Genomic DNA, 26507 nt, shown 5'->3' on the forward strand with positions numbered 1-26507 from the left:
GCCAGTCCTGCCCCAGACCCACAGGGAAGGTACAGCTCCAAAGACCTCTCCATTCTCTCTGCTGTGCTGTGCAGCCTCTCCTGGGGTTGCTATAATTGAGGATCTGATCAAAGATCTGCTTATATAACCATGGTGATGAGTGAAGTATAGGCATGCAAGGAGATTACATGAGTTTACCAGCTACAACTCTGTTCTCATGTACACGGGCTGCCTTCTCAGATTAATTTTTTGACATTACATCTTAAATTGGTTCTCTTTCCTCACAGCTGTGTCTTGTTCCAAGAGGTGTCAAGCAGAGTGCTGGCAAAATTGTTCAAAGGGCTTGCTGGCTGTGGGTCAGTAATTATCCCTGCATATGCACTGTTAGCAAAATCCCTTTAACCTGAGAAACCAAGTCCTGTGCGCTGGCCTGGAACTCCAGGTACCTCTTTAGCACATAGTTCTGGCAACAATAAAGTGTTATTTTCCAGTGAATGCTTTAAGTACTTCATGTACTGACCCCCTAGATGAGTTTCTGTGTTTGTTTTAATCTTTTTTCTGTATCCAAGCACTGCTTTCTTTTGCTTCACAATTATTTTTTACTGCCTTTCCTCTTCTCTTAAAACCAGCTGCTTCCCTTCTAATTTTTCCTCTCAGCCCTTTTATCTCCAAACCAGATCTGGGTGTCACCATTTTGTGCTGGGTTGATAGCCAGTGATGACAGTGTGCCTTAAGGAGGCAGAGCAAAACAGAGGAGGGGCTGTGGCATTATTTAACCCAACAGATCTGAGCAATTTGGGGCAGGGAGTAACCCACAGTACTAAATCACTAACCTGAGATTTAGAGATAGGTATTAAAAAAAAAAAAAAAAAAAAAGGAAAAAGACTGGCTGCTGTTACCATGCCAGGTGGAGATCCCTTTCCATGACTCACACCACCACAAAACCCAGTGTGTTTCAAATATTGAAAACATGTCTTGATTCCCCAGGAAAAAAATCTATTTTGACATATTTCAGCTGAAGGCTTTAACAAAAACACTGGAGCAAAGATCAGTGCAAGTTTGCTGTAAGGAGCAGGTGAGCTTTACATCCCTAAAGAGCACAGAATGAACATGGCAGGACACGGAGCAGTGTCAGGAGACTGTCCCTGTCCTGAGACCCGTCACAGCCCAGACCAAAGCAGGAATTGCAGGAGGTGTCAGGTTGGATGGGGCTTGGAGTGGAACGTGGGAAAGTGGAAGGTGTCCTTGCCTATGGCAGGGGCTTGGAACGAGATGATCTTCAAGGTCCCTTCCAGCACAAACCATTCTGTGATTCTGTGAAAGGTCCAGCTGGAGCTGTGAGCTCTGTGGAGTGTATTTGTTACTGCTTCAGGGAACTGCAAACTATCTGAATTTTCCTTGTAAAATTCAATACTTTAATTTTACTGAGCACTGCACGCTCGGTCTTGTTTTCTGAATCAGCAGAAGCAGTAAGTTTATCTCCTGATGTGGTTTCCAGTGATGTACAGTATTGGAATCCTCCACATGCATTGCTGCTCCATTGCAAAAATTTCAGCTCACTGGGTCCAGGCTTGCGGCTTTTGGCCTGTAATTCCATGAAACATCCCAAAATAACGATCAGAAAGAATTTGGCTCTACTCTCCGCTCTGCTTTTAACTCAAAAGCACGATTTACTTTTTTTTTTTTTTTTTTTTTAATTTAAACCCCTTTCGGACGCGCACCCACACACCCACGGCCTTTGAGCGAATTCCCTTTACTCCATCCAGCATTCATCAGCCACAACCCCCCGACCCGCCCGCTCCCCTCAGGCCCTGCCGGGGGCGGGACTCGAACCCGCGGCCCACCGCTCCCGGCCCCGCCCCGCCGCCCCTGCGCGCGGGCCGCGGCGACCCCCCCGCCGCGTTCCGTCCCCTCCCCTCAGCGCCGCGTTTCCGGCGCGGTCGCTGTGACGCGGCGGCGGCGCCGGGGCGGTCCGGCGGGCGGGCGGGCGGTGGGAGATGGCGGAGTACCTGGCCTCCATCTTCGGCACCGAGAAGGACAAGTGAGTGGCCCCGTTCCCCCGCTCCCCGCGCCGCTCCCGCGGCTGCGGTGCCCCCGGGAGGGAGGGAGGGATGGGGGGGAAGCTGGAGGGGAGGCCGGAGGCCCGTAGCGGGTTGCGCGCGGACGCGGCCTGTTCCGATCGCGGCGGTCAGCCCTGCTTCCCTTCTCCCTGCCCCTCCTTCCCTGCGGGGGGACCCCCGGCCCGTTTCGCCCATTTCTTCCACTCCCGCCTCGGCGGCGCCGCCCGGGACCACGTCCCCCCGGCTTTCCCATCCCGCTGGAACGCGGCGGGCAGAGGGAAGCGAGAGGCGGCCGCGCTCCCCGCTCCCCTCCCCCGCCATCGCCTCCCTCAGGCCCTTCCCCTCCCCCCCCCTCCCTGCCCCCCGCCCCCCCCCCCGTCCCAGGCGCGCGCGCGCGCGCCCGGCGGCGCGTGGGTCTCGCGCGTTCCCGCGCGCGCGCCCGGCGGCCCCGCCCACGCGCTCCCCCCCCCCCCCCTCCCCCATCCCGGGCCGGGGCCGTTCTCGGGCACTCCCTCCCCCCTCTCCCCACACTTCTTCCTCCTCCTTCTCCTCCTCCTCTCCCACCCCTTCCTCCCCTCCCCTGGCCGCCATGAGGGTGTGCCGCGCCTCGTGGCGCGCTGCCGCCCTCCCCTTGTCCTCCCTCCGCCCTTCCCCCGCGGCTGCGCCTTCCTGTCGGGGCCGCTGGGTGCCGGAGCTTCCCGCCGCCTCCTGCCAGAAAGCGCCTCCTCCTCCTCCTGTTCCCCTTTTGTTCGTGTCCCTGAGCCTCGCAGCAGCCTGAGAGCTCCCGCTCTGCTGCAAGGACAGCGACTGGTTATTTCTCCCCCCTCCCCAGGGTGCGGAGGATTTCCCCGACTGCTGCATCCTGATCCTACAGGCTTCTGCCTGCAGCCTTCCACGCGTCCGGGAACGCCTCTAGTTTCTCTGGTTGTTGGAAGCACACACACAAAACCCTCCTAACGAAAATTTGGTCACCATCGGCCTGACCAAACCGGCGTGTTTTTCCCTCGTAAAAATGAAAAGGGGGCATCGATGTGCTGCTGGACTAAATTACTCTTGTCAGCCCCTGGCCGTGGGGCTTCAGCTGTGCTCTGTAGTGCTGCCATTCCAGGAAAGCAGTGTCGGCAGCCTCTCTTTTGAGCTCTGTTACTGTAGCATCCTTTCACACAAAGGAGATACATAGGAATTTAATGCATTACAGTTTCAGAGTTTTAATCAGGCATGAAATTCCTGTGCAGCTCCTGTTTTCTGTTTAAAAAAGCAGACGGAACCTTCCAGAAAGTGCTGAAGTTGGAGGCACTATTGGAAATTTTGTAGTTAGGTATTTCTTTTTGTTTCAGGTTAGAGTTCAGAAAAGACAGTAAGTATTTTATCATGCTAAGTGTTTGTTTTCAAAAACATAATGAAGAGTGAGCATGTTGCAATTTTACAGTAGAATGCTTTGCTAGAGATCAGTTGTGCTTTAGTAGTTTAATAATTCTCCCCACCATGAGCTGATGTTGGTTACACAGGATTGTGGAAAATAATTGGTGTTACTTATGGGAATAATAATTTTTCTTCCAGGAGAATTCTAGTATTTCATTTACCCATATATAGCCCATAATAGTTTTCTTGCCCTTCAGAATTTTGCATTTCCCTGTTAAGGTAACTAAACTCCTTGTGGTTTTCTTTCATCATTCTATGTGAGTTACACCTTTTTGTGGGAGTTCCAGTAGCATTTCTAAACCCAGATCATTATCAAGGTGTCCTGAGATGCATCATTCAAGAAAAGTTTGTGGTTTAAAACAAAGAGCAGCTTCCTCTTAAAATCATTAATTATGTTCATAGAAATGGCTTAACTGAATGGATTTATTTTGCTTATGTGTATTCTTTCTGTAACATGATTTTCTCTTCCCTGAGTTATTTTGGATATACTGTGTTGGTAGCAGCCTGAGTTACCCTTAGAGTATAACTTAAACAGGTGCTTTATAAAACATGAGAGAGGTACAACTGTGTCAGTTTTAAAGCAGATTTTATTGCCTGGACCCGGGGCTGCATCATCTCAGCCACAGAGCTCCCAGTGCCAATTTTCAGATCATTTTTCTCGTTACTTTCCATCCCATCACGCACTGAAACTGACGTAAAGACAAGAATGGAGAAGCGGAAGAGTAAAACAGACCACTTCTGAGTGGTGGATCATGAAACCACTTCGGGGGAAATTGGTCAGATACTGGCTGTTAATTAGGGGTAAAAGGAGGAATATGGACAGGTTTGTTGGAATGCTTTCCTGTACAGTTTTGATGTGGGTTTTTTTTTTCCTGTATTACTTATCCACATCAAGATAAAGACATTTAGGGCATAGACTTTTTTACAAATTAATGTTTTCTGTGCCAGTGTGTAACTACCTTATTAATTTTTTTCTTGCAGAGTCAACTGCTCATTTTATTTCAAAATTGGAGCTTGTCGCCATGGAGACAGATGTTCTCGGTTGCACAACAAACCAACATTTAGCCAGGTTTGTTTCCCCTTTTTTCTCTTTTTTGTGGAAGTATATTCTGGCTTCTTTAAAACATAGATTCTCAGATACAAGTGAATAATTACCAGACTCCAGATTAATTAGTTCAGTTTTAGTCCCAGTTTATCTGGGTCTTTGTTTTTTTTTGGAGTGTTCCATTTACTTCTCCCAGCATTTCTAATTATCTCCTGTCACCCTTAATGGCTGCAGGAAGCGATGCTGTTGTAAGCTTGCCTGTAGTAGAGACCAACCAGTGCTAACTTTCAGGTGAGTGTGCCTTCTCAGTGGTGTTCAGGCACTTAAACCATCCCAGAGTTCTTAAATCACAGACAAAGGCAGCTCATTCCACCTGTCCCAAAGGTGGGAACATCAATCTTTTTGCATATAATAGAAGAAAACTAATTAATGGATAAAAGTGACTCATCTGTCATTACATTTGCTCTCTGACCCAGGCTTTTTAAGTTTCAAGAGTGATTTGCATACTTCCTTTGATGGTGGAAGAAGTGGTTTATTGAAAACAACTTGCCTGGTTGCTGAGGGTGAATTGTCAATTGGCATGACAGATTATTTAATCTTTGGCTCAGTTAAGAGACATGATGTGTGACTGCATGTCTGCCAGAAAAAAAAATAAATTTGAAAAGGTGCAGGGAGTGACAGGGTTTTCATTATTATTATTATTATTGTGAGCTGTACAATACTCACAAATTACATTCCTGGAGAAATGTATGTTTTCCCTCTTTCTATCAATGCTGATTGTCAAGGTACACAGATGAATTTCTTTGGAAATTTTGTACATGAGCAGTAGTGCCTTTGAAAGTTACTGCATTTTTAACTACAGCAGTTTCAACTGCAGTGGTTTTAAATCTGCAGAGGAAAATTCACATAACAGCTGAGTCTTCTGCAAGTTCATTTAATCTGCTTAGGAGCAGAGTTGATGAGAAATGTGGGCTGATGATGGTTTGGGGAGAAATTAGGGAGGGCAGTGCTACCCATGTGACAGGTCCAGAGCTATGATCATCAAGTTAAACTGAGTGGGCAGGGGGACTTCCAGGAGAGAAAGTCAAGGTTACTGGTGTATAGGGACTTCTGGTACTTTAGCAAAAAAACCACCTCTTTGCTTCTGGGATTTTAAAAATTTTCCATGCATATAATTGGGTTTCAAAAGAGCATTGTCCATTTCCAAAACTATCCCATGATGCTGACCTACACGGAGCACAAGTTGAAGTGCAGTTGGTTATTTAGAGACCTAAATTTAGATCATTGACTATGAAAAAATATTCCTAAAGCAGACAGCTTCCACAGTAGTTGTCTTTTAAGTTAAAAAGAACCCCAAAAACCTAACAAAAACCTCCACAACCATTATATCTTTTTACCAATAAAAGTTTGTGTGCAACTACAGCTTTCTGTCAGTTTAGCTTTGCTTTAGACTGGGTTAGCAATGCCAGATGAAGTGGGTCAGCAGGGCACATCCCATTCATCCAGGGATGTCTGGGACTGCACAGCCTCGTACTGGCAGCTGTGCTGTGACATCTCCCATGTCCCTGGCACTGGGTGAGGTCTGCAGAAATCTTTATTTGTGTGCAGGTTGACAATCAGCAGTGATAGAAAATAGAGATCCTGCTAATGGGAAGTTACCAGCACAGTGTTTTAACCTTGTGCAGCTCTTGCTGGTGCAGCTACTTTACAGAAGAGCTGTGCTGGGAAAGGTCACACAATCCAGGGTGATCAAATTACCCCCAGTCAGCAGAAACACCCTAACGAGATGCCTGTTTCTGGCACTCTCCAGTTGTAGGCTAAAGCATAGGTAGTTTAAATCTGGGCCACGGAAGCACAAAGCTTTGGTTGGTATGGCTGGACCTCTAATAAAACAAGTGTGTGATTTTAAATGTGATGTTACAGTTGTATTTTTTTTACATGTTAAATGGGTAGCATATGTAGATGTGACATTGCTGGTTCTGTGACTTCTTTAAGCTCTGAATTCTTACTGTGACTAATAATATTGTCTAAGCTAAAGTTACTTGGGGATTGCCATTCATACTGACTAACATTGAGCTTGTATTTTAAGTAATCAAATCTCAATTTTTGAGCTGCTTACAGTGATATGGACGTTTGGATTTTTTTTGTAATATTAGTTTACTAACTTAAACATGGTTTGTTTTTTCAGACAACTTGATTTTAAGAAGAACGGTACAAATGTAAGGTTTCAAGTCTGCCTGGGCTAATTCTTCAAGTAAAAAGCAGAAGGGCTAAAAGGATATTGTCCTTATTTGAAGGATCGGAAACATGTGAACCTATGATGCTATTATATTATTTAAACAGAAATTCCACCAAGAAAACCCTGATGCACAAAACGAGATGTAGCAGTTGCCTAAAGGCCTTATGGTCTGGTGTAGCATTTTGGACACTGTGGCATTATGCTGTGCACATAACACTTATTTTTTTTTTCCCCCTAGACTTGCAGTAGTGAATCTGGTCTCAAAAGTTTAGGCATATCCAGAGTACCTCATGTGACATTTTAGGTTACTGGGCCTCACACCTCCCATTTTGAGGCTGGCTCTCGAGACAAATGCAGCTCTTTCTTGGTGGTTAATTAAAACTGTTTTCATAATATGATGGTCTGGATGCAATTTTGGAAGATACTCTGCAAATACAAAAGGAAATCTTAAGGATAAAATATGACTTTTAGCTGTTTGCAAACAAGTTGTCTCTTTGCAATTGTCTATTATATGCACAGCAGCCAGTAGAATTCCCCTTTTTATTTTTTTTCCCCGCAGACCATCTTGATTCAAAACATCTATCGTAACCCCCAAAACAGTGCACAGACGGCTGACGGCTCACACTGTAAGTCCCACAGTTGGAGAAATTTTTTTAAAGAATGGTGTTAAAGAGCCCACTCCTAATTATGATCAAATAATGTTGGCTTCTGAGCTGCTGACATAAAGCTGTTGCAAACAGGACAAGTGACGGAACTCTTCTTGCGCACAGATCAAGAATTTGTGGAATGTGTGCAATTCTGAGTGTAGAAAGGGCTGCACAAATTGGACTTGATGCAGATTCCCTTTTGTGTTTTAAAGTGAAACTTAGTTACTTAGTAACCCTGCATTCTTTTGAAAGGGTTAAACTGCAGACATTTCTCAAATTCTTAATTTAACACAAAAAAAAAAAAAAAATAGGCATATATGTACGGTAAGTCCCTAAACTGGGTTTTCTTTCATCTTAACTTTCTTAGGAAAATGGAGATTTCATGTTATGCTCTAATTATTGTATTGCTTCCTTTCCTGGGATTTTGCTACTAAGAAGCTATTCAGCAATATCAACATAAAATTATGACATGCATTTGGATACCACCTATTTTCAGAGCTGTCTGAAATCATGCAAAACCCCTCTGTAGTAATATTGGTGAATGGAGTGAAATTAAGAATACAATAATGGAGTATCATGAGATCTCTATTACTTTACAGTGTTAGGTTGATATAGAAAGGTCACCAGCTAAGTGCAAGTTCTCCTCCTTGGGAGAGAATAACCACCTCTCTTTCAGCACAGACTCGACTAAAGCGACCCTAAAGGAAACCAGTTTCTTGTTAAAATTATTTTCCATAATATAAAGTTGTTGCGTTTTGTATTTCAGACCATTGCCCTCTTGAACATTTACCGTAACCCTCAAAACTCTTCCCAGTCTGCTGACGGTTTGCGCTGTAAGTTCATACAAGTTCCTTCACTGGTTCCCTGGGCTTGATTGTCAGAGCTCAGTGTCGACTTAAACTGGTCTGCCATTTTAGTTTAACAGATCAAACTGACCACGTTTCGTTACATGTGTTCAAAACAAACACCAAAAAAAACAAAAACCCAAATTTTTTTTGTCCCACTACCTTCCTCCCTACTCCCAAAACTATGGGGGAATCTGAATACCAACTATTAAATCAAAAAGGATTGAAATTGTACTTCCCCTGTGAAGCAGTGTTGGTTGCACTGCTTTCTTCCTGTTACTTCTCCCTGCCAGTTGCCTGCATCCTAGGAATGGTTTTCTGTATGTTTTGTGCTATCCATTAGGTTCCACTGTCGAAAAGAGCAGGACAGTTGACACATTGACTTCATCCAGAACAAATGTCCTGCTCTGTAAATGTTAGAGAACTTGAACTGAAACTTTTCAGACTGCATGCACAAATTTGTTAATGCAGCTTCCATTTAGGGAGTGCACTTTGGAAGAACACACCATGACTGACCAACCCCTTCTGGCAGCTGTCCTTTGTGGATGGGTGCATGCTTAAAATTCTTTTATGTTCATACTTTGAAAATTAAAATTCTGATGCCATTTGGCATATTTACCTAAGACAAGTAAAGTACTTTAGAGGAGGGGAAGGCATTTGGGTATGGTCATAAAGTAATTGAATGGCTCCTCCTGAGATACAAATGGGCATAAGCAAACACACCTCCTGTGAGACTGGCAGCAATTAATGCCCAGGATTGTTGATCGGCGATAACTGATTTATCATTGTAATTGAATCATGTATGTTAAAATAAGATTAAAAAAAACCAAACAAGTTTTAGAACCAAAAAAGGATCGGTGTTCTTTTCTAACTAATCTTTCTTGTTGAAGTGAGTATTTACTGTGTGGTAATAAAGCTTTGTTTGGCTATTCTTTTTTTTTTCTTTTTTCTTTTTTCTTTTTTCTTTTTTTTTTTTTTAACTTGGTTTATAGACTAGCTCAGATTAGTTACCAGCATTTAATTAGAAGTGGTTTGTGATTTGGCCACTAACTTAAAAGTCAACACTGTCTCTCTTGCTTCTCAAAGGAATAATGGCTTTATTGTGTAATATGTGTTTTTGTCACACTGTCAAGCTGGACATGTAAATGAGCTGTGTCATTTTGTCTAGATGCTTGACCAGTTCCATTGGTTTGTAGGCTCTCTCCTTGCAGATACTTAGTAGTTAATGCTGTTTCAGTAGACCAAAACATTTCCAGTTGTGTGTTTCCACTCTCCCTGAACTCTCAATGCGCTGGTAACTAATTTGCACAGAGTTACAGCAGTTTGGTCTGTGGAGCTGTGTAGATTTACAGCTGCAAGAGTCCTGCACAGATCCTCCAGTGTTGTAAATGCTGGTATCCAACTCTAGTTTGTTTTGACAAGCGAGTAGCTGTGTGCCAGAGCCTGACTGTACCTCCTGGGGTAGAGCTGGAGCTCTGCAAGCAGTAGGTTTGCTGAAACTCCTGGCTCCTTGGTTTTTTATATTTGTCCCTACTTAAGTATTGCATGTATTTTAAATTGATAACTTGGGTAGCGATTTAATGCCTTGTCATTGTTGCTTAACTGTCTTCCTTTCTATTGCCGTCGTAGAGGATTAACCTTAGTTTGGAACAGGAATAGTTTTCCTGAGTATTTTAATTAGTAATTGGGCTTCCCATGGTTCAGATACCAGTAGCCCTGGAATATGGATGTTTGTAAAGCCTGTGCATATGTATACTTCCCACTTTAGGAGGTCATTGAATTAGTCATTAACTAACTGTTGTGGTCTCCTAATTTGACCAAAAAAAAGTTTTTAGCGCTTGTCCATCTGGTAAAAAGTAGTTATTTCCACTGAGGCTCCCAGAGCCCCTGTGTGATACCTTTAAAAGCAAAACAAAAAAAAATCCATAGATGTTAATAAGCTGTTATCAGTGATGTTGGCAGAACCTTGGCAATATAGTTAAGTATTAAACTGCCTAGAATTGCTGGTTTAATATTTGATATTCCTTAATTTGCTATACCTATGGAGAGAAGAAATTTCTTAAAAGTAAACATATCTCAAATGCAGAAAAATTGTTAGCCTAAATGATAAACCAAATGCCCCTTAGCCTCTTGTGGAGGTGAGCTGGGTGGCAGAACAGGAATTGCAGTTTCTGAGTGTGTGGCTGGCTAATATTAGAGCCTTTGAAGAAAAACAAAGTTTGTCCAAGTGGTAATACTAGCCAAAATTTTTTCATATCAGCCTGAAAATTAATAAACTCAGCTTTATTGGCTCAGTTTCTTGTCTTTCACATTCATTAACTAAACCAGTCTGGTTTGTAATTTTAAACTCTAGCATAAAATGCAGGGTTTGTTGTAAAACTGCTCCGCTTGATCTTGGTAAACCACTTAACTGCTGATGAGCTAATCTAATGGCTTTAATGTATACAGCTTCTTTAAAATGCTGTAGACTGGAAGAAATAAATGAAACTCATTTTTATATTTTAATGGTTTGAAAAATAAGCCACACTTATGTTGGCTTTTGTAGCAACAGGCAAGCAGCACTCATTTTTGAAGTCCAGCTTGTAGCATGAAAATAATCATAACTGGAATATAAGGCTGGCTTGTCTTGCACTGAAAGGTGTTCTGCAGAACTACAGTAAAATGAAGTGACACTCAGACTTGAACTAGAAGATGGCTCTCTGTTGCAAAGTGCTGAGGGCACTGAGAAAAGTGTGTCATTTCAATGACTATTTTCAGCAAATTAAAAAAAAATCGGCTCTTTTACATTGTGAGCTCTCAAATTCTAGTGGGATGCTGCAGAAGCAGACATAAATTTCTGCCTTTAGGAAGAGGAATACTAAATTTTAGTAATATTTTAAGGTATGGAATTGTAACAAAGCACTTGCCTTCTGTTTAGGTAAAATTATTGGTAGTTAGAGAGTGGGACTGTACATTAAATTTTAAGTGATATTTAAGTAATTATTTTCCCCTTTAAATTTGTAGCATACAACTTTGGCTCTGATTAAAACTTGCTTTGATTTGATCATACCAATGTAATATTTTGACAGATACTTTGGGGACTCAAAGCTCTTCACACATCCTTATTTTGCAATATTCCTGTTAGTTAGCTCCATGCTATTTGATGTCTCTCATGCTCCTGATGGCCTTTCTAGGTTGTTTTTAGTTTGATCAAAATCTTCCCTTCCTTATTGTCAGGCTCTAATCGATCTGACTCTTTGACTTTTGCAGGTGCTGTGAGCGATGTTGAGATGCAGGAACATTATGATGAGTTCTTTGAGGTATGTAAAGGTGGAGTGTCCCTGGATTTGTCACCACAGATAAGTTGTATTGATGTAGTGCATAGCACAATTACGTTCAGGAAAAAAACAATTATTTTCTCAGGTGTTCATATAGAACATACAACTTTGTATTTAATATTTCCTGGTGTAACCACTGATTAGTTTGACCTTAATTTGACTGCTTGAAATAGGCTTTGTTTTACATCAGCAGCTTAAGTGACATAGCATTTTGATTGTATAGCCTTCTTTTTACAAATTTAAAGTATTCTTAATTATTTGTATAGAAACTAAGTAGCTGATGGGTTTCTGTGTTGTGTTTTCAGTGCATCCTGGGTATTCTGTAAATGCTGTGCGTGTTTTCCATAGGTTTTTATGGTATCTTGGTAATGCTGTGCTTATAGGTGGCCAAGAAAGTACTAATTTTAAACCCAAAAATGTGGAAAAAAAAAAAAAAACAAAAACAAATGGTCTTGCTTTTTTCCAAGGAAGATCTTTTTTATACTTAGAGTTAGAGGCAATATTTCTGTACTTAAAAGTAACGTTCTGCAAACTTTTGCTGGGTTGTTTTGTGCTTAGGAGGTCTTCACGGAAATGGAGGAGAAATACGGCGAAGTTGAGGAGATGAACGTTTGTGATAACCTTGGAGATCATCTAGTTGGAAATGTATACGTAAAGGTAGGATGAAGAGATGTTCATGCAGTCAGGCAGAGTGGTGTTTATTGATTTAGAATTTTAAACGCTGCTGTGTAATTGTAGATTTCATTTTGCTAGGAGAAATCTTCAGTATATAAGCTACTCTCAAACTTCACAATTTAAAGTAGAGTAAAAATGTTAAATCCAAGATAATTTTTAATGAATTTTGAGAAGCTTTCTTGATAGTCAAAATCTATGTAATTTTCAGAAAGATTAACTTTTTTTTTCTTTTATACAGTTATAAACAGTCATCACTACTGGACTGTTTACTTTGGCAGGGTTAATTTGGGATCTGTCTTAGCATCGTGCTGCCCTTCAAGCACATCAGTATGAGGGAGGTTTTATATGCCACAGGTGCATCAATTTTCTAACTTCCCAGTTAAACACAATATCTCTGACCAAGTTAGATTTGGCAGTAGCTGTGTGGTTCAAGGTGCAAACTGGAGCACTTAGGTTTAACTTTTCAAAAAGTCATTGGTATCTCTTCAATAACGGGTACAAAGTTGTCACCTGCAGAACTTTTACTGTGTGTTCACGGTGTGGGTGAGGTATGAGAGATTTCCTTTGAATGTTTTGACTGTACATACCCTCAGCTGGAAAGTATTTTCACACCTGAAATTCTTGACTGTGTAGGTCATAATAAAAAAAAAAGTTTTTAAAAATTTTGCTGTAAAAAGGGATTTCAAATTTAAATTTTACATTCATCGTAAGACATGATCTGATTTTTGTAAATTCTCATTTAAATGAATGCTAGCTCCAATTTTTATATAAATTTCTTTTAAATGTTTGAAAAAATGCATTACTTCAGGAATATAGGTGCTCCAGAAAGTATTTTATAAGCATTCTCTCGTTTTAAAGCTGTAGTAAGAAAACACAGTAACTTCTATTGACTCACTTTCCCACTTGAAAGACTAAACAGAGCATAATGAAGAGGAAAATCAATGCTTTGATTAGCCCTTGAGTCCCAGCTAATGAAAAGCTGGCATATTTACCCGTGATTTGATGGACTGTCCAAGAAATTTGAAGTAGCTTCTAATTTCATTACTAGAACGCTGAGCCTTAGATATCACACAACTGATTTGATAGGAATCTTTTCTCTACTGCCATTGCTTCTCTGACGAGGTTTATTTTGCTTTCAGTTCCGCCGTGAGGAGGATGCAGAGAAGGCCGTGATCGACCTGAACAATCGCTGGTTTAACGGGCAGCCCATCCATGCCGAGCTCTCACCTGTGACTGACTTCAGAGAGGCCTGCTGCCGTCAATACGAGATGGGGTAAAGCAGGGCCTTCCTCTCACCCCCACAGCCTGGGAGGGGTTTGCACAGCAGGGAGGGCACCTGGGTGTGGATTTTATGTAGCTGAGTGTGGAAGAAAACCACTTCAGGTACCAGTAGTGTGGAGGACCTGCAGTGAACCTCTTGACTTTTACCGTCTTTTGGGGATTTTCTCCTAGGAGTGTCAGTAAATGATGCTTGTAATTTACTGTGTTTAATATTAGAGGTGTTGAGGTCTTAGCAGATAGGGTAGAGCTGGGAATTCTAACTGTGCCTCTTGAATTCTCTTTCAGAGAGTGTACACGAGGAGGTTTCTGCAATTTTATGCATTTGAAGCCCATTTCTCGAGAGCTAAGGCGCGAGTTGTATGGGCGACGTCGTAAAAAGTAAGTTTGTTTTTAAACACTGCTAAAACAATTTAAGGATCAGTTGCTGAAAAATCTGAATCTTTAAACCTATGCCAAGTCCTCTTGTTTTTTCTGACTTACTTCTGGCACATGCCAAAGGGAATCAAGTCAAGCTGGCAAGGGGCCAGTTTCAAACAAAGGAGTCGGGCTTTAAAAATATGGGTGCTTCTTGCTCTGCAGTGCTGTGGATTCTGACTGTTAAGTGTACACATGGACATTACTTAGTAGAAGTTGCTTTATGCTTCTTCTGCTTTATTCTAACTCATGGCCCTTGTTAGATGCAGGCTGCTTGGTCAATGGGCATTTTGGCAGCATCAGAGTGACAGTTTTCAACATTTTATGAAGTCTGGCATATCTATAGATTATACTCAGGACCCAGCCTTATTTGCCTTTAACTGTTAATGGTGAAATGTTGTAGCCTATATTAATTTCTTATTGTTAATACCAGCCAGTCACTGTATGGAGCTCACTTTTAGCTTCACAGTGTGTCCCTTGATAGGAAATCCCAGTAGGAGAAAGGAGAAGTAATTTCATTTAATGGTTAAAAAAAATTGATAAAGACATTTTATTATGTATTAAATTATTCATTTAGTGAGGTACCTTGCTGAAGGGCTTTTACCACTGCTGTTACTATGATGGTTCACTTGGAACTGGATTCAATCTGCTTGCATTTAAGACCTGGTATTTGAGATAGGCATATAAAATTTTTGATCTTGCTTTTATAGAGAATATGATTTTTGTAGATTTCTGAAAATCATAGAAGGAGCCTGGGACTGTGAATGTGTTTTTCCTATAAACATCTCTAATTGGTAGTGTTTCAGAATCTGTGAGGATGAATTTAACTTTGAAAAACATGCATCGTGTTGCTTAGCCACATGTGTTTGTGGCTAAGTAAATTTCTCAGCTATTTGAATGCTTTGTGGAAAAGACGAAGTGTGTTTTTCTGTTAACCTTTTGGTCACTGTTACAAATCTGGAACTCTCAGATTCAGTAATGCTGATTGGTAGTACCTGTGGCAACAGTATGTTCTGGGTGGTTTTAGCTCCCTTCCTGAATTTATCAGCCCAAGAGGCAGGGAAGATGATTTGCCAATGCTTGTGTCCTGGAGGGGTAGAAATCATGTAGAGGGACCAACAACAGAGAACTGGGTTGTAATTGCTAATTAATGCAATTGATTTAATATGAGTAGACTTAGAAGCAGCTGTAGGCTTTTGGTGTGTATTGCTAAGAGCTATTTCTGCCTGCCAAAGCAGGTGTCCCCTTCTCCTGCTTTAAATACCAGCTGTGTAACCGTGCCTTCCCTTAGGGTTGGCACATCCATTGTAAGAGGTGACTGCAGGGAGCAGCCAATTCTTGTACCTGTTTGTGCTGACTCCCCAGTATGAAATTTGGGCAGTTTGTAAATACATTGGGCTTTGCAGCTCAAGTGCCAATTAACCAATCCTTCTAATGACACGCTGCCTTTCTTCTCCCTCATCACTCCCATCCTTAATTACGTGTTCCGCTGTGTGGTACTGCGAGTAAATCACTGCTGGCATGAACAATAAAATGTCCCAACTTTCTTTGAAGGCATCGATCCAGGTCGAGGTCCCGTGAGCGCCGGTCGAGATCCAGAGATCGCGGCCGCGGAGGTGGAGGAGGAGGAGGAGGCCGCGAGCGCGACAGGAGGCGGTCGAGAGATCGTGAACGATCCGGTCGATTCTGAGCCATGCCATTTTTACTGTATGTCTGCTAGAAAGTGTTGTAGTTTGACCAAACAAGTTCATAATGACATTTTTTTTAAAGATGGGCTTCTGAATAAAAAATTTGTAGTGATACAGTATTCTTTGTGTAACTTGTTTCTTGTGGGGGGAGTCTTTTTAACTGTCATTCCTCTATCTTGACAAATACCTGGATAAGCCTGCCTGAGGGAAAGGTGGTAAATGTATTGGAGGAGCGCCAGTTTTGGTTTGGGTTTTTTTTTTTAATTTTATTCTGGTATAATTTGAACTGTTGATGAAAATGTGTGTGTATATAATATAAAATATTATATACATAGTAAAAATAATATACTGCTTAAGAAACAGTTACTCACATAAGTTTCCCTTTTCTGCTATGCTGTCTGCTTATTTAGGTTAGTTTAGGCACATTTAAGAGGAAGGCTGTGCGAAATGCATTTATTTACTGAGTAGAAACGCTTAGTTACAAAAATGTATGTTTGTTTGTTACCAGAAGTCTGTGCTCTGTCTATCAATGTGACTGTGGCATTTACAATAAATCAAATTTCTTGATGTAAAATCTAAAGCCTATTTTCTAAGCACTCTGGAGTAGTTGAGTTGCTACTCCTGGCTGCCTATTTTCTAAGCGCTCTGGCGTAGTTGAGTGGCTGCTCCTGGCTGTGCCAGAGTTCATAGTTCAGGTTTTTATAATTCTTGACTAAATTCCTTTCTTTAGCTGGAAAGAAAGTTGCCTAGTGAAAAAAGATAATATTTTTATTGCAATGATTCATAATAGGCAGATGAGATTTTTGTGAAAAAAATAAAAACACCAAAATTAAGCTCCATGCAACACAATAGAGAAGTGCTATTGAAGGAAATGCAAGGTCCTGAATGCAAGGATCAAATTTCTTAACAGGCTTTTTTTTTCCTAATCTATGCTCCCTCATCTGTCATTTAATAAAAAGCATTTTGTTAGCATTCAAGGTCATAGAAAACAAATTCGATACTAGTGGAAAATAAATCTTATTTCCACTTTTCTGATGGCCTGGAGTGTGAGTAAAGCTAATGGACAGATGGCAGTTCCTTCACAAATACTTTTTTTTTTTAATTTTTTTTTGAGCTTCAATTGCTCAGGCGCTGAACATTGTAGGTTGTGTCCCAAAGCGTTAAAGCTCCAGTGGAAATATTGGCATTCTAAGAAACAGTTTGTACAATGATTGACTTGCAATTTCACCTCATTCATGTCTGCTTTTACTCAGAGTGTAACATAGCAAGAAGTTACGGTCATTGATGATATTTCTGCAAAATAGAACTGTATGTACACAAAGCTACGCAATAAAACACAGATTTCCAGTGGGGGAGAGAAATTGCTAGAGCTTCCTTAGTTCTCAGCCAGATAACTTGCTAAATGATAAATCTGATCCTTGGTGATTCTTTTAAAAAAATGGAAATAAGGTATGGATGCATCACATATTAGATGATTAACAAACCAGCTGCTTCTGCCTCTTAAGTGTAAAACCATTTTTCTCACTGGAACTTGGAAAACAAAACAGTATCGACAAATAAGCTTTTCTAAATTAATCTGCTTTGCTTCTTAAACTAAATTCTTGAACCAGTTCGGTTTGAATTTTTTTTTTGTTCTCCCTGGGTGGTTTGGCTAACCAGACTTTGGAACTTGGTGTGCCAGGACCCTTTTTGAAGAAATATCACTCAAGCAGTGAAGCCCATCTCCACATGATGTTTTGTTGTAAGTACATAAATGATGCTTTACTGGAAGAAATTGAGCAGTGCCTGGCATTAAATGACTGAGCTGAAATGTATTTCTGCTGGGCATTAGGAATTTCACATTGATCATTTAGTTCTTGGCGTTTACGGGATATTAATCCAGTTCCATATTTCTCTTAAGTGAGATTCAGGATTACTGGTGAGCTAATTTAAATCTCAAGCTACAAAAGGTGAGGATAGTTTTTTGTTTTTAAACAGTATCCAATACAATGTGGCTAGTATTTAAAAGGTTTAAGATTTGCTCTACAAAACTAGTTTGAAAGTTAGTTGTTCTATAAAGTTAGTTTGAAATGAGTACAAATGTGTCCCTGTAATGGCTTTAATCTGTTTATCTAAATCCTGTTTCACTGCAGACATATTTTTGCATGAACAGTGGAAGGTAGATTTTTCTGTCTCCCCTAATACAATTTTAATGAAGAAAGCATTTTAGAATTCTACCAAATGTATGATTTTGTGATCTGGTTGCACAGATGCCCAAAAATTCCCCAAGTAACTGGAATACGTTGGAGTGGGCACTGAAAGCAGTGGATTTTACTGGATACTCTAATGGGTGCCTAGTGACAGCATTCAGCATATAAATTAAGCTCATGACATATCTTGTTAGGTTCTCCTTTTGAGTCTGTGCTGCCAGTAAAATTAATCAAATTTGAAATTTAAACTGGACCAATGTGGTTAAACATTTACACCTGATAAACCCAAGTGTTCATTCACCAATACAAACCCAGTGGAAATCCTACCTCCCCCTTCTCTTGTTGCCCACAATGTCTTTAAGATTTGTTTTTTCCCTCCCCAAGGTTCTTCTCAAATATTTCATTGTTGACTCTTCTATTGAACAGTGGATCTAATTTATGGAATTCCTTTACCTCAAATAAGTGACAGCATACAGGATTTTCTGAAGTCTTGAGTCAATTAGGTTGAAACTGTTAATCCCAAGTGGCTTTCTCTTTGTATTTGGCTCTTATTATGTGAAAATGCTGCTTGTCCATGAATATGATGTATGTTGAGACTGTAAAACCAAATGGAGAAAACTTGTTCAAAATAAAGCCTTTTTTTATAAGAATCTGACAAAAACTATCCCTTTCCTTTAGATTGGATGCTGCTCTCTAAATATCTAGTGAGGGCATAGACTAAAGTTTCAAATTCTTATCTCTTAAGCTATGTTTTGAGCAATTCTTTGCCTTCTGTTTTTCAGAGCTGGTGAAGCATATCTTCAGCTAAAATAACCTCAGCCTCTCCATATTTACATGATCAAGTTGAATTTTAGGAGAGCACCTTGGGGTTAGGAGTTGGGTGGGTTGGTTTGGGTTCTTTTAATTGATAAAGCTTTTGGTTAGGTTGTTATGGTTAGGGAGAACCTGCAAATTTCTTTTGTGGTCTGCAGAGGACAAGAAAGGTCATTTTAGCAGAAGGAACGTGTTCAATTGAAAAAGTAGGTAATCAAAGGGGGTCATAACTATTTAAAGATTATTTCTTCTGCTGTTGCACCATCCAGGCTGTAAAATTTTGGGTGTTAACGATTGTATATCAGCACCTTAAACTGCGTCTGTTGTCTTTAATACATTAAAAGTGAAACTGCTTTCATGGCAGCTGGAGAGGCTGTAGGTAAATAATTTCATTCTCCAGACACTGCTGTACTGAATATTCCCTAAAAACAGCCCCAGTCATGAAAAGTTCCAGCTGAAAATCTGAACTGAGTTGGTGTTTTCTTTTTAGCTGGTAAGGAACTAATGGCCAAGTGGCAAGCTGTCACAGGAGAGAATATTTGTAGCTGCATTTATCACTTATTACAAGGCTGAAGCTGAGCTGTGTTACTCTACAGTCTTACCCTGGAGCAAATGGATTTGAATTAAAGAATACCAAAATTACATCCAGATGTGTGTAGAATAAATTAATTTATGTTCACGTTGAATTGATACCTGGTGCTTTCTAAAGCCATGCACAAGTATTTCTGAATTCATCCAATTAGTTGGTATTTTTACAAAGCATAGAATAATTTGAGTTGGAAGGGACCTTAATGACCATCATGTTCCAAGCCCCTGCCATGAGAGTGCCACTTTCCACTAGAGCAGGTTGTTCAGGTCCCCTTCCAGCCTGGTCTTGAGCACTTCCAGAGGCAGGGACTGCACAACTTTTCCAGGCAACCCGTGTGGCACTGTCAGTGGTAAGAGTGCCCCAAATTGCTTTTATTTGTTTGTGATTTTCATTGTGTTAAATGCACTTGTGTGAAAAAATCAGTGCATCTCCTCAGCTATGTAGACAGTTCCTCCTTGTCAGCAATGTGCTCATCAGCCAAAAACCTCTTTATCCCCTGTTAACCTTTCATGTTTCATTTTGTACAAAATTACAACCTTAGCGAGAAGGGCCACGAGCGAGAGGACAGCACGGCCCCACCCTGCAGTTCTGTGGTTCTTCAGCAGCAGAGCCGCTTTAGAAGGTCCCTGTTTCCCTGCTGATGGTTTCTGCCAGGAGTGGCGTGAATTCAATTGATCTCCAGTTTCAACTGTAAATTGGATGTGTGGGATCGGGTGGAACGGAGGCAGCCAAGAGCCCAGGTCAGCTGCCAGCAGCCTGGCTCCGGTGGCCAGCGGCTCCTTTGAGGTATCAGAGGCAGGAGGGGGCAGGGTGTGCTTATCTCTGATTATCTCTGACTGTTCAGATGCAAGCGCCGACTTCTCGGTGCTCTGATAAGCATCGGGTCGTTATTTTTGCATAATTTCTGTTGTTTGGATGTTTGCTTTCCAGCAAGATTGTTTTTACAGGACAACTGATGAAATGGTGGGATATTAGTGAGGGGTGGGCAGCAGCTTGTGTGTGTGGCTGCCCCTTTGATCCAAGTGCCCTAACAGCATTCTTCGAGCTGTTCCCCGTAAGAAGAGACAATTACTGTGATCCAGGTGTTGATCTGGGACAAACCCGTGTGTTAATGACATTGACCTGCAGAACACTGTTTCCCCAAACACTGTAGGGCTCTTCTAGCTCTGCACTTCCATGACTGCACGTGTAGTTAAGTCTGGAAGGAAAATAAATAGTTTCTGCTCTAGTTGAGCAGCGAGACAAAGTGGGGAGAAAGACAGCAGGGAGCAATGGAGTCTCCCTGCCTCCTTGTTTTTCAGGGAAAAGCCTTTAGTCTGCCAGGCTGAGGCCTGCTGTGCTGTTGCCAGCACCTGGCTTCATTTCAAGTCTTGCTACCTATTCAGCTGAATATTGGATGTGTTTCAGATCCTTCTCACTGTCTTCCTGGAGCTGTCTGGGATTCTGGCCAGGCAAAGGGAGGGAGGGAGGGAGGGAGCTGCTCCCACTGCAGGCTCTGCACCAGCCTGCTCCTGGGTTTGGGAGCTGTGGGAAGAGCCACGGAGAACAACTGCTCCTCCCTTCTCTACCACCCATTTTCCTTGACAGCTATACTGCTCCTGTCCTAGAGAGATATGAGAGACAACATCACAAATCAAAACAGATCTTCCATTATCCTTTTTCCTTCCTCTTCAGTGAACATGCAAAATCTTTGCTCTTGTGTTACAGGAAAAGAAGTCCTGGAGAGAGGAGTTGATAAAGGGAACTCTAGGCAAGACATGAAGAGCTGTTTTCTGGACAAAGACCAGTGGAGAGTGAGCAGCCAACCCTTAGTGCCTTGGGGATTGCATGCATCCTTAATTATTGCAGTGCTGGACTGGAGAGGGTGAGGGAAATTCCAAAGTCTCATCAAAATCTCACCAAGTAGCAGTCTTGTTAATATCTGGGCCATATTTTTCATTCTGCAAGGGTTTAACTCATTATATTTTACCCTTTCATGACCACAACAAAGAGACATTAATTGCCTTCCTTGCTCAGTCTCCAAGGAGGCCACCCTTTGGTCTTTTGAACAATCCTGGGATTCTCAAGCACATGTGTAGTGGCAGCTGTTACACCTCACTGAAAAATACATCAGCAAAGAGAATAGACCTGCAGTTCAGAGCAAGTAGCAAATCATATTCTTTCTCTTTGTAGTACTTGCAGCTGATTTAAACAAGGTTTCTGACAGTTTGTTTTCTCTTCTCTGACAAGTTCTTACTGCTGGCCCATATTTCACTCTACAACTTCTGTTCCCCAGGCCACATCGCACATGGGCCACGTCATTCCAGGTGGGACAAGGCACCTCCCCATGGCACATGGCTGCTGGGAGTGCCATGTGTCCTGCAGGCTGGATCCCTGTTTGCTTGACCCTGTATGATGTTTGCTTTTTACACAACAGCAGGGCCTTGTTGACTCACAGTGAGCCTGCCTGGCACTGTAGTCATCGCTGCCACTCCACACAATTCCTGTCCAGGTAATGGCCACTCAAGCAGATTATTCCTTCTGCCTGGCTGCAAAATTAAGCACTTGCCCTTATCAGCCACCTTCCTATTTTACTTTGTCTTCTGATTTCTCCAGTCTGCCAAAGATCATTTTGAAATATGATTCTGTCCAAATTGTGGCTTATCCATCCCATGCAGTAAAAATAAGGAGTGAATCTTTTTGGGCTGCGTTTTCCTCCCTTTACATAAAAACATTTCCATGAACTTGTGCAATAGGTTTATGCTCTTCCTTCCCAAAAGGGCTGTGTGTACCACCAAAGCTCCATTGGTTCTTTTGGTGACTTAGTTACTGCTCACAAAAAGCCTCCTCCACTTGATCCCCTCTTTCAGTGATCTTACCAGAAGAGCATTTACCTTTTTCTCCCCCTCTCTTTGATTACTGACTGTGCTTCTCCAAGGGGTTCCTCTTCTTGACCTTTCAGTCTTCAGCATGTCTACTCGTCACTAATGCAAGAAACATCATTCTCTGCTTGCCATTCCTAAAGTAGCTGTTTTTTTCATGTTAATATTCCAGCTGGTGTCACTTCACTGCTAGGCTGATTAGATCATAATCTTGCTTTTACACCAACTCTCACTGTAGCTTCTCTTGTCCCTTGCAAGAGAAAGAAACCCAATCACGCCAGGTCTCAGGAAATGGATTATGTGGCTCTCCTTATGAAATCGGTGCTGATTTATGGGAATTATTCTCAAGGCTGGGATGAGGATTAATCTGTGTCCTGCTGATTGACCTAAGCCCTAATGGAGCAAATTAGAAGTGTGTATTCATTCCCAGACACCAAGATTGATTTTAATGGCTTTAAAGCCAATGGCACAGTGTGGGTTGATGTTGCTGTGGAGATCTTTTAAATCAGTTTATTATATACACCAAAACTCCCTTGTAATGGAGAAGGACTTCCCAGAAGAGCATGTAGTGACAGGACAATGGGGAATGGCCTTAAGCTGGAAGAGGGCAGGATTAGATTGGATATTAGGAAGAAACTCTTCCCAGTGAGGGTGGTGAGGTCCTGTCACAGGTTGCCCAGAGAAGCTGTGGCTGCCCCATCCCTGAAGTGTTGAAGTCAGGCTGTTTGGGGCTCTGAGCAACCTGGGGTTGTGGAAGGTGTCCCTGGATGTGGAAGGGAGGTTGGAACTAAGACTTTCTTTAAGGTCCCTTCTGACCCAAACCATTCTTCACCTGGTGAAGGAAAATGGATCTTGAGTACAGAGCTGTGCTGCAATTACAAATCCCTCTGATTTGCCTCACACATTATGTTCAGATAGTTTCCAACACACTTGGTGCTGTCACTTGGTCTTACAAGTTTCCTCTGAGGTGTCTGTCTCACATCTCCCAGGATCTGGCACATCCATCTGTGCTAGCGATTCCATACCTCGACACCCATCTGCCTGAAGCTGCAGTGGTTCCTGCAAGGCTGGCACTTCTTCAGGCAGAACAGCTGACTCAGAGCCTCTTCTCCAGTCCCTCCTGAAAGGCATGAAAGGTATGGATATCCCTCCTTGCCTACGACTGCAGTTTGCAGTGCTCGCACTCCTCCTGTTCCAAATAGTGATGGATTTCTGCATAGCTTCACCTCACGTGTGCCCTGGCATCTCGTGGTTCTCTGAGACCCAAATCTAGGGCCAGGCCTCCTTACTGTCACCATTTTCACCCTTTGCATTGCTCTTGTGCCATCCCATAATTTATCTGCACCAGATGCCAGCCGCAATCTCATTCCATGTGTTTTTCCAACTGATGTTTTACCAGTGGGGCTAATGGTTACTTGTGTAAATGTCACTTTATAGCATATTTCAGATGTAATTAACTAAGCAAACTATGATTTACAGTAAATAATTGTTCTGTTTAAGAACACTATTTTCTAGTAAACTCTTCTGTAGTAAAACTAGAATATAGAGGGTAGGAAAAACCAGTGTAATTTCAACCAGAAATTGTATTTTGATGATCCTTGTAGGTCCCCTAAACTCAGAATTTTTTGTGACTCTGTGATACCGTAATTTGTCATTGATGTGGATGTCTCTCTGCAAGCTGTGAATTTTTAACAATGTAATGATACAGCTGCTTCAGTGTCTCTATTTATGGCAAATATAAAATATCTGGTTCTTCTCTTGATTTGTTTTTAATTGCTCAGTGTTTTTCCTGATTTTTTTTTTCATAAATTTCACCCCACATTCTAATCATGGTCCATTTTCTTACCAGAGAGACAGACTCTTGACTTTTTAGTGCTGAAACTGGTCCCTCAGCTTTAGACCAGTCACATCCAGTTGGAAAGTCTTTTCTGTCACTTTTACCACTTGATTAAAACATCCTATTTCTTATTTTTGATATTTCTACAGCATACAATATTCTCCAAATAGCTCTATATACTATATACCATGCGCAGATGGAGACATACAGCTGTCTCAACTCCTTCAATAGCCTGAAATACATGGAACACTGTCCTAAAATAAACTACCTTGAACTGCTTTTCTCTGTATTGGTACTTTTTATAGATACAGAAGAAATTGCTGCTTGAACTTTCCAAACCAACAGGCTGCATTCTTGAGGACCTTCTCTCTGGTAAGGCCTTTCAGCATCTTCTGCTTTCATGCAAGGATTTCTGTGGTTTTGTTTGGGTTTTTTTGTTTTGTTTTGTTTTTAACTTTCTGAATAATCTAGAGCAACCTTTAAAGCATTACTGTGAGATAATTTGCATGGAGTGTATTAAATTCACCTGCACCCTGTGTTCCACACATCAAGCCCTGTTCACAACAGGGATGCAACTGTTGTGACACTGCCCATAATTCATGGTCACATTCTCAGGATGGCCTTGGGCTGAAGGAAGGTAGGGTTTCAATACATATTAGGAAGAAATTCTTTACTGTGAAGGTGGTGAGGATCTGGCACAGGTTTCCTGAAGGTGTGGCTGCCCCTGGATCCCTGGAAGTGTGTATGACCAGGTTGGATGTAGCTCTGATTAACCTGGTCTAGTGGGAGGTGTCCCTGCCCACAGCAGGGGGTTGGAACATGATGGTCATTAAGGTCCCTTCCAACACAAACCATTCCATGATTCACCAGGCTCCCTGCCCTGAGATGGGCATTTCTAGGGCTACCTGCACCTCTCTCCCCTGTTTCTGGCCTGGGCAAGCTGAGATGCCTGGGCAATGCCTGCACAACCCCAAGGCCTTCTTAGGGGGAGCACCAGACTGCTGCCCCAGCATGAAGCCCCTCAGACCCCTCAGATTTAGTGGGAATTCCCCCCCAAACCAGACAAGCAGCCACTACCACGGGTTGTGCTTGGGAGCCACTGGCAGCCACATCTGTGTCCACACTGTGGCCACTGTCCTTGGGGACACAAGTAAAACATCTTCAAAGGTGCCCTGGCAGAGCCCTTTCTCCAGGGTCACAGGATTAATCAGGTTGGAAAACACCTCTGAGATCACCAAATCCAACCTTTGAGTGGTCTCCACCATGTGAACTAGACCATAGCACTAAGTGACACATCCAGTCTCTTAAGGACAGTGACTCCACCCCCCCATTCCAGTGTCCTGCCACGTGTTCTGTGAAGAGCCTCTTCCTAATGTCCAACCTAAACCTCCCCTGGTGCAGCTCGAGGCCATTTGCTCTTGTCCTGTTGCTGTTTGCCTGGGAGAAGAGGCTGGCTCACCTGGCTACAGCCTGTCAGGGAGCTGCAGAGAGGGACAAGATCATCCCTGAGCCTCCTTTTCTCCAGGCTGAACACCCCCAGCTCCCTCAGCTGCTCCTCACAGGACTCGTGCTCCAGACTCTTCCCCAGCTCCGTCGCCCTTCTCTGGACACGCTCTGTCACCCGAATGTCCTCCTGAACTGAGGTGACCAGAACAGACACAGTCTCTGGGGGCCCTGTGGGTAAACCCTGGGTGTTCCCCCTGGGTTTCCCTCAGCGATCCGGCTGGACACCACCGGACAACATCAGACATCGCCGGACATTGCCAGACACCATTGAACATTGTCGGACACCGCTGGACACTGCTGGACATTGCCGGACACCATTGGACACCATCAGACACCACCGGACATCACCGGACATCGCTGGGCACCGTTGGACATCGCCGGACATTGCCAGACATCGCCGGGCATCGTCAGAAATTGGTGGACACTTTGGACACTGCCAGACATTGCTGGACACCTCCGGACACCGCTGGACATCGTTGGACATTGCCGGACACTGACAGACACTGCCGGACATCGCCGGACACCATCGGACATTGCCGGACACCGCCGGATACTGCCGGACACCGCCAGACATCGCCAGACATTGCCGCACATTGCCGCACATTGCCGAACATTGCCGGACATTGCCGGACACTGCCGGACACCGTCAGACATCGCCGGACACCTCCGGACACCGCTGGACATCGTTGGACATTGCCGGACACTGACAGACACTGCCGCACATTGCCGAACATTGCCGGACATCGCCGGACACTGCCGGACACCGTCAGACATCGCCGGACATTGCCGGACATTTCGGACACTGCTGGACACCGTCGGACATTGCCGGACATTGCCGCACATTGCCGGACATTGCCGCACATTGCCGGACATTGCCGGACACTCCGGACATCACCGGACACTGCCGGACACTGCCGGACACCGCCGGACACTGCCGGACATCACCGGACACTGCCGGACACTGCCGGACACCGTCGGACGCCCCCGGACACCGCCGCGCATCCCCGGGCGCTCCGGCCCCGCGCACCGCGTTCCCATTGGCTGTCTGGGAGTGGCCAACGCCCCCGCGCTGACCAATCAGCGCTCGCCGCGCCGCTCCC

General features: G+C 43.0%; 1 protein-coding gene across 2 annotated transcripts; it reads left to right on the forward strand.

The window, feature by feature from the left end:
- The first annotated feature begins 1956 nt into the window (after window positions 1–1956).
- Window positions 1957–18451, forward strand: U2AF1 (U2 small nuclear RNA auxiliary factor 1). 2 transcript variants are annotated; one of them, XM_021546770.3, is made up of 8 exons: window positions 1957–2020; window positions 4443–4530; window positions 7305–7371; window positions 11487–11536; window positions 12113–12211; window positions 13369–13502; window positions 13796–13888; window positions 15479–18451. In XM_021546770.3, the coding sequence occupies exons 1-8, from the start codon at window positions 1977–1979 to the stop codon at window positions 15612–15614; spliced, it is 711 nt and encodes a 236-aa protein (XP_021402445.1). In that variant the 5' UTR covers window positions 1957–1976; the 3' UTR covers window positions 15615–18451. The 2 variants fall into 2 exon arrangements, with proteins under 2 accessions (XP_021402445.1, XP_021402446.1); XM_021546771.3 differs by lacking the exon at window positions 7305–7371 and adding an exon at window positions 8159–8225.
- Window positions 18452–26507: the final 8056 nt, after the last annotated feature.

Source organism: Lonchura striata, chromosome 1, assembly GCF_050655825.1.
Source record: "Lonchura striata isolate lonStrDom1 chromosome 1, ASM5065582v1, whole genome shotgun sequence".
NCBI lineage: Eukaryota > Metazoa > Chordata > Aves > Passeriformes > Estrildidae > Lonchura > Lonchura striata.

What these genes read in the sequence shown, in the direction of transcription:
- U2AF1 (XM_021546770.3), top strand. Translation starts at nt 1,977, where the DNA reads ATGGCGGAGTACCTGGCCTCCATCTTCGGCACCGAGAAGGACAA. An exon ending in GACGGCTGACGGCTCACACT is followed by an intron (nt 7,372 to 11,486) that starts GTAAGTCCCACA and finishes TGACTTTTGCAG; the next exon opens with GTGCTGTGAGCGATGTTGAG. An exon ending in TTGGAAATGTATACGTAAAG is followed by an intron (nt 12,212 to 13,368) that starts GTAGGATGAAGA and finishes TTTTGCTTTCAG; the next exon opens with TTCCGCCGTGAGGAGGATGC.